The 7,244-nt window shown below is 34.0% G+C and overlaps 1 protein-coding gene across 1 annotated transcript in view; it reads left to right on the forward strand.

Moving 5' to 3' along the window:
- The window catches only part of KDM7A (lysine demethylase 7A), a 102,388-nt gene extending 95,504 nt beyond the window's left edge, over nucleotides 1-6,884 (forward strand). Inside the window, exon 20 of the mRNA XM_037836030.1 lies at nucleotides 180-6,884. Coding sequence (XP_037691958.1) covers nucleotides 180-274 — 95 coding nt within the window. The 3' untranslated portion in view covers nucleotides 275-6,884. The remainder of the gene's footprint in view (nucleotides 1-179) is intronic.
- Nucleotides 6,885-7,244: the final 360 nt, after the last annotated feature.

A 7,244-nucleotide genomic window follows, 5' to 3' on the forward strand; every position in this document is an offset into this window, starting at 1 on the left:
TGTGATGGGATGGAAAGGTTTTAGCTGTGGAATTTCAGTAGTGTCATTTTGTCTGTTCAGAACACCTAACAGAGTTTTTATATACTTCTTCCTTTAAAAACAGAGTCTTCCTGCTGTATTTTTTTTTTTCAAGTATGCTTTTAAAATCATTACTGATTTGCACTGTTGGTATTTTATAGGTAAACGTCCAAAAAAAGGAATGGCAACAGCCAAACAACGTCTTGGGAAGATCCTTAAGTTAAACAGAAATGGCCATGCACGTTTCTTTGTGTGAAGTAGCTGCTGTTGCGGCTACTCTTCCCTTTGGGAACCTGTTTTGGGGGTACAGGAGCCTGGAGCTTCTGCTATCCCTCTGCCTGAAGCAGTTTTGCATGTACAATAGAGAACACTGCCTGAAGAACAAAATGAACCTGATGCTGCATTTTCACTGTGCCACACCCACTCAGCAATAACCATTTTGGACCTGGTGGGGGAGAGGAAGAAGGAGGGTAGAACCTTAAAAAGAGACCTTGAACTGGAAAGGGTCTCTTGTCAGGGCTTGAATTTCATTTTGTTGTTGGTAGTGTCTTGATTTATTTTCAGTGATAGGGTAAAGAATTATCAGTAATTTATTTAACAGATTTTTTTTTTTTTAAGTTAACAGCTTTTAAATTCTTTTTTTTTTTAAGCTATTTATTTGGAAAATTTCTGGAGAAATATCTCACTAATTTAGATTTAAGAATGTGAAGGTTTTTAAATTATTTTTGATAGTGTATGTGTTACCTGTGGGCGAGAGCCACGGTAACAGTAACTAGTCTGGACTCTTAAATTTGATATTCAGGTTAAAGTCTTAAACAGGGATTTGATGCATTAATTATTTTAAATTAAGATGTATATGAAAATCATTTTATTTTATATATTTCATGTGTTTTTTATAAGCTATTAGCTTCGCTATTGCTAACATCCAAGGTGCATACTTTTATCCAGGTTGATTACCTTATATCCCACCTTCCCTCTGCACTCTCCATCATTTTGTGACAACTCAACAAGACTTTTCTCTTTGCAGGGAAACACTTTCATAGCCAATGTGTAAGAACTACATAAAAGATCCCACGTTTCTCATTTCATTTAGCATTATGATTTCCTTCTAAATATAAGAAATAGTCTTCTTGTATTTTCATTTCTGCTGGTCATATATGGGTTCCAAAGAGAAAAGCTTTAATATCTTTTTCCTACTTGTGGGAAAAGTATTATAAGTTTGGTTAAATTGTCATGTTTGTAGTTTTTTCAAATATATTTGTAACTAAAGTGGATCTTCTTTATAATGCTGGTGTTGGCGGACAGGACTGACACCTGCCATATAGGTTATATTTTATGATGCTTTTATTCTGTGTACCTAATTTGTTGGAAAATATTATTTGACTTAGTATATTCAAGTCTGCATAGTAATAAGCCGTAATATAATAGGATTATACTATATTAAGTTGTATAGAAGCAAGCATGTTGAAGTAGATCGTGTGTGTGTGTGTGTGTGTGTGTGTGTGTGTGTGTGTGTGTGTGTGTGTGGTTTTTTATTTCTTAACCTTCTACTGAATTATTTAATATATGGATTTGGAGTAAAATGGGTGCTTTTTGCAGTTTCTTCCATCTATCCCATCTTAACCAGTGCATATTAAGGTTAAGTATCTGGTTGAGTTTTATGGTAATCATTTATCTCCTTTATACACAGATTTTACTAAATGCCAGTTTTCTGTTTCTTGTAATAGCTTATGTCTTCCTTTTTAATTCCCATGTATAAAAAAAAATTATTTCTGGGGGTGGGGTGAAGATAGTCCCAATTCTGACAATAAAGCATTTTATAAGTTCCTATAAAAAGCATATAGGCAAATAGGACAAAATTTATTTTTATGGAGAATTCTGCCTGTACTATGGATTTGTTTTTTTTAGTCAGCAAGGTAACTGGACTTTCCCCTCTATATGAAATATCAGTTGAAGAGCTAAGAAAGAAAATCTATGCCATCATCTTTCATGGTTGCATTCAAATATATATTTTCAAAGATGTATTTCTTACTTTGTCTCCATTCCAAGATTTCACGCAATAATTATAAAATAGCTCATGAATGAGTCTCTCTAGGCCAGAGTGAATATTATCTGGGTGTCAGGAAGAAGATTCTTTATGGATATTCTAAATGTCTACAAATGACCCACTTAAACTCTGCCTGCACTCTGCCAAAACCTGTTAAGATATATGTATAGTATGGATTGGCCATCTTACCTCAATGATGTAAAAAATTTGGATTTGACTGATTCCTCCCCCATCCCACCCCCCACCCCCACCCACTATATTGTGATGTTTTGGTTTTCTGTAGACAATGTTTTTGTGTTACAGTACACACTTTTTTTTGCTTTTGTTGTTGTTTTTGTTTAAGAAATAACTAATTTCTTTTTCTAGTTGCATCATGATCTGGGTTCTTTTTTTGCTTTTTTCTTTATACTTTTCACAGCTCAAAATATTTTTAGTTACCTGACTTTTTTTTTTCTTTACCCATAAAAATTAAAATAAACCTTCATCTATTTTTATGGATTAAAATTGTGGCCACAGTATCAACTCTGTGTACTAAGGCCTGTAAATACGATTTTAAATAGCCAATATATGGAGTTTTTAAGTGAAGTTACTGTGGATTCATTTTTGGCAGTTGTAGCCCATTAACTGGCTAACTTAAAAGATTTTCAGTAAGGTAACATAACCACTATAACAGAAAATATGCCTGTTTTTCTGAATTGATGAACATTCAGCCACTGATCCAGTGACTTTCCCAGTCAAACTTCTTATAAAGTTGCTGGCTGTGATTCATCTCTTTATCCCTCATGGGAATGCCTGAACTTTGAGGTAAAGGCAGCCAGTATCTGGGCTGAACTGTAAAAGACAACCTTTCATCTTCTTTTCAGTCTCGTTTATAAACAGTACTACCATACTGGCACTCAGATAGGAAGACAGCAGTGATAGCATTTAACTACTTATAAGCAAATATACATATGTAAAACTAAGAATCATGATTTAACAAATGCCATTTTAATAGTAGTAGTAGGTAAATTTCCTATATTCCAGTAAGTGACTTCTTTAATGTGGGATCCACTGTACTGTAATTCACCGTGTCACATAATGTTATGTTCTCCAGTATTGATAATGATGTTAACAATACAAAGTTGGCAGTTTTATAATAGTTCAGTATCCTATAAACACCTTAAGCTTCATAAGCATCAGTTAATTTTTAAAGCATATAAAATTGGAAATTCTGACGGAAATCATAAACTCAGAGAGGAAACAAGTTCATCTTTAACACTAAATACTTACCTTGAATATTGTCCTGTTTTTAAATAATCCTGTTATTGCCTTTTAATGAACTCTATTCATGGGAGATCAGCAGGTATTTACCGAACAAACATCTATGTGCCCAGCATTACTTAGTTCTGTGGGGAAATAAAAAGTTGTTGTGGTCTCTGCCCTTGAAGGTGTCTTCTCCATGAGAGAAGCAGTATTATTTTCACTTCTAAGCAAGCTTAAGCAAAAGATGGTCCATTCATAAAAGACAGCCTAACTTTATTAATTTTACAATAACTTTATTAGTAGTAGTTTTACTAATAAAGTTTCACTGTACTGAGATACACAGCTATAGAAGTAGAAATTTTTAAAAAGTCCTGAGTTCTTTGTAAAAATTGAAGAAACATTTCAAAAGTTAATAATTTAATACTGGTAGTAGAGGAGCATGGTATAGCATGGAAGAGGGCAAAAGATCTGGATTTTTTTTTTCCAAGTTCTGCCATTTATGTATCAGCTATGTGACTTTGGTACATCTGTTCTTTTTGAGTCTCGGTTGTCTCATTTGTAAGTTTGGATAAAAAATATACTTACTATAATAATCAGTTAAGAAAAGCATTCCTTAATCTAGTAACACTTCACACTTGCAGGGAATTTATCATTTAAGTTACAACTGATAATTTATGAATGTACCTTTATATATATATATATATTTTAATGAAAACTGCATTATTCATAGAATTTGTTTCATATCAAATATATACCCAGAGCGTGCTACCTAAAAATCTGAAGAATCTCTAACAAGGTGCTGAATTAAAATCAGATTCAGTGCTTAAAGTGAAAGAAGCAGAAGTGAGATAGTTTATGAATAACAGAATGAGAATGTTAATCCTCAAGTACATTAAGATGATTTAAAGTAATTGAAAGGAGGTTTTAGGTTTTTCTTAAAGAGGAATGAGGATAACATTGTCCTACAGATTTTGCATACTCTTCAGACACTAGCTAAAAGTAAAATAAGTCATGGAATGAACATAATTAAGCAATTACCTATGGAACTAGAAAAAAATAAAAGTAAGATGATTAGAAAGATGGAAGTCAGCTCTGGGTTGGGTAACAGTGGCTTGTTGGGTAAAGAGAGACCACATTTGTGTAATAGTATAGGAAAAAAAGACTCGACTGGACATCTTCAAAAGAAAAGATTCTGCTTTTTTCACAAGAATAATTGTCTGTCTGGTATACTACTGTACTACTGCCCGAAGTAATGATTGCAGCAGGTAAACATCTTAACATTTCACTTTGAGAGTTGAGGATTTCAATAGGGTAAATTTGAGATTTTTTCAAAAATTAATTTTTCTCATTAAATTTTAAGCTAGTTGTTCTTAGAAGCTAAATATCACCAGTCATTTTCTGAAGCCCTAGAGCTTAATATAAAGCAATGTTGATAAGGTCAAGGATAAGATCTTTGGCCTAGGCAGTGTCACAATAAATAAAGTAGACAAGTGAAACCCAAATAGAATGATTTCCCTTGGGTCACACAGTGTATACTATGTGTTACCTCTGATAACCTTGCTTCCTAAAGCACCCCCTGATCTTTGATGCTGTGCAGCCTCTGCTTGTCCTGTGGTGGATGGTGTTAATATGCTTCCTTGAAGGGGAAGAATTAATATACTCACTATATTGCTGATGAACTCAATATAATTTTAATACTGTAGCCTTACTAAAACCCTTCCCTTTTATTTGTTTTTCAGTTATTGCCATGCCATAAGTCAAACATTTGATATTTGACTTGCAACCACAAGTTAAAAATGAAGGTCATTAAGAAGGAAATGCCTATTTCCATGGCAGTTAGCTTACTGTAATTAACTGTGGTTTTATTCTTTTAGTTTTTTTGTTTGTTTGTTTCCTCTTTAGCAGGTAAGGGAAAATAATACTCATTTGAAATACCTGCATTCCACCACTTAGATTTCTCTCTCTCACCTTTGGTGCCCCTTCTATTGCCCTAAGGCTTTGTCTTAACAAGTGCAACATTAAATTTTTTTGTTAAAACTTTTTTTAAACCGTATTCAGTGATTCTTCCAACATGTTCATCTGCTCTGCACTATTTCACTAATAAACCCTGGCTACCACGTAGCCTTTGACCTCCAGGTAGTTTACCTATGCAAAACCTGTGACATCCTGAATTCATTCTTTTTTTATTTCAAAAAGCAGTCCTAAATGGAACTTTAAGGTAAAACTTGCCTCCACCCCATTTTATTTTGGCCACTTTTCACAATGTCAGCTTTTTTCCGCCAAGATTTTTCACCAAAACAATGATCATAAGTGCTGGAACATATAATATTTTGCAGGAATAAAATAACCCAGGCATACTTTTATATTATTTTGGATTTTGCTTGGTAAAAATTAACAGCATTAAATGTAATATAGAATGAGGAGTTGATTCCTTGCCTAAAAGCATTTCTTCACTCTAAAATTCATAAGTTACTTTTTATTTTTAAAGTGCATACATATAACTTCCACATTATAGTCAGGGACCTGAGGTGTAACGTGTTAAGTGAACCCCAAGGTTATTTTATCTTGCAAAAGAAACCTAAACCAAACTAAGGGCCTTACAGTTTATGGTTAGACTGAATCAAAAGCTATAACCTCAATTTTTCCAAAAACAGCTTCTGACTGCAAAAGCAAGTCATGCAGTTGTTAGATATGAAATAGCACTGATCAGGAAATGCATATGCATCTTTGCAGACTGTATTTCCTTCAGAAAAGACTTTTTTACTTTTAATATAAATTAAGCCATAACAGTTTCATGCTGTGGAAAGAGGGTGAAAGGTTCATTTTAGAGATTATGTAGTATGAATTTTCACATATACTGTGAAATGTCTAACTTTACCAGTGCTTCAGCAGGTTTTTTGTGGGGGGTTGGGGATGGAGGGTAGCAATGGGGAGGGTTAGTATTGGTTTTAGGGGTTTTAAATCTGTGAAATTTGAAAAGAGGACAGTTGTTGGCTATGGTATTTACTAGTTTTGTAGTAATGTTTTGCTAGCCTCACTGACTTTCCTTACTGATTTTTATGCCCATGGTCTAAGATGACTGTTAACTTTTCTTGTTTGGGGTGTCTGCGGAATAGTCTTGTCTATTTGTATAGGCCGTCAATGTGTGTGCACACGTGTGTCCTTTTAATGCAAAAGTGCACTGTGTTACAGTGGAGTGGTGTGTGGCTGGGAAATGGGATGCTGAAGCTTTAAGAGCATTTTTTTTTAAGATTCATAACAGTATTTCCCATCTTTTGCCTGCAGGCAGGGAAAATGTACAGTATTTATTTTGTTTCTGTTTTACTTTAAATTTGTAAGTCTTTATGTAGCTTATATTGGTTATTATGGGGAGGGGCAAGTGACTTGTTTAAAGTTGTATGGTATTTGGTTCTTACTTTCCAATTTCTGTATTTGAAAATATTGAAATTAAAATTGTATTACTTTTTTTTGATTTTTTAGCACTCAGTGTATTTTTTGCCCATTTTATTTGAACGTATAAATGTTGAAAGTTGTATAAAATGTCTTTGAAAGAAAAAAATCTGAATTCTATATACCATTCTGATTTCTGTGCCCTTTTTCTGCTTACTGAATCATGGGGAAATGATTTGAGGAAGGGAAAAAGTACCTGCCAAAAGAGAGGAAGGAACACAAAAGGGTGATCGGCAAGATGAGGCTGAGATGCAGAAATGAGTACAGGTGCTTATAGATGAACACTTAAGAACACATATTGTCCCCAACCTACCTAGGCAGGGAGGGGGAGGGATGCGTCATCTCCTTGTACCCTGAATCAGCATTTTGTTAGGTGCTTACATATAAAGATGAGTCAAGGCACATAGTCCCTATCTTCCAGGACCTTAGTCGAATAGGAATAGAGACACTGGTAATTATGGTAATAGAGTGAAAGAGCTGCAAGGGT

The sequence above is a fragment of the Choloepus didactylus genome, chromosome 5 (assembly GCF_015220235.1).
Source record: "Choloepus didactylus isolate mChoDid1 chromosome 5, mChoDid1.pri, whole genome shotgun sequence".
NCBI classification, from domain to species: domain Eukaryota; kingdom Metazoa; phylum Chordata; class Mammalia; order Pilosa; family Megalonychidae; genus Choloepus; species Choloepus didactylus.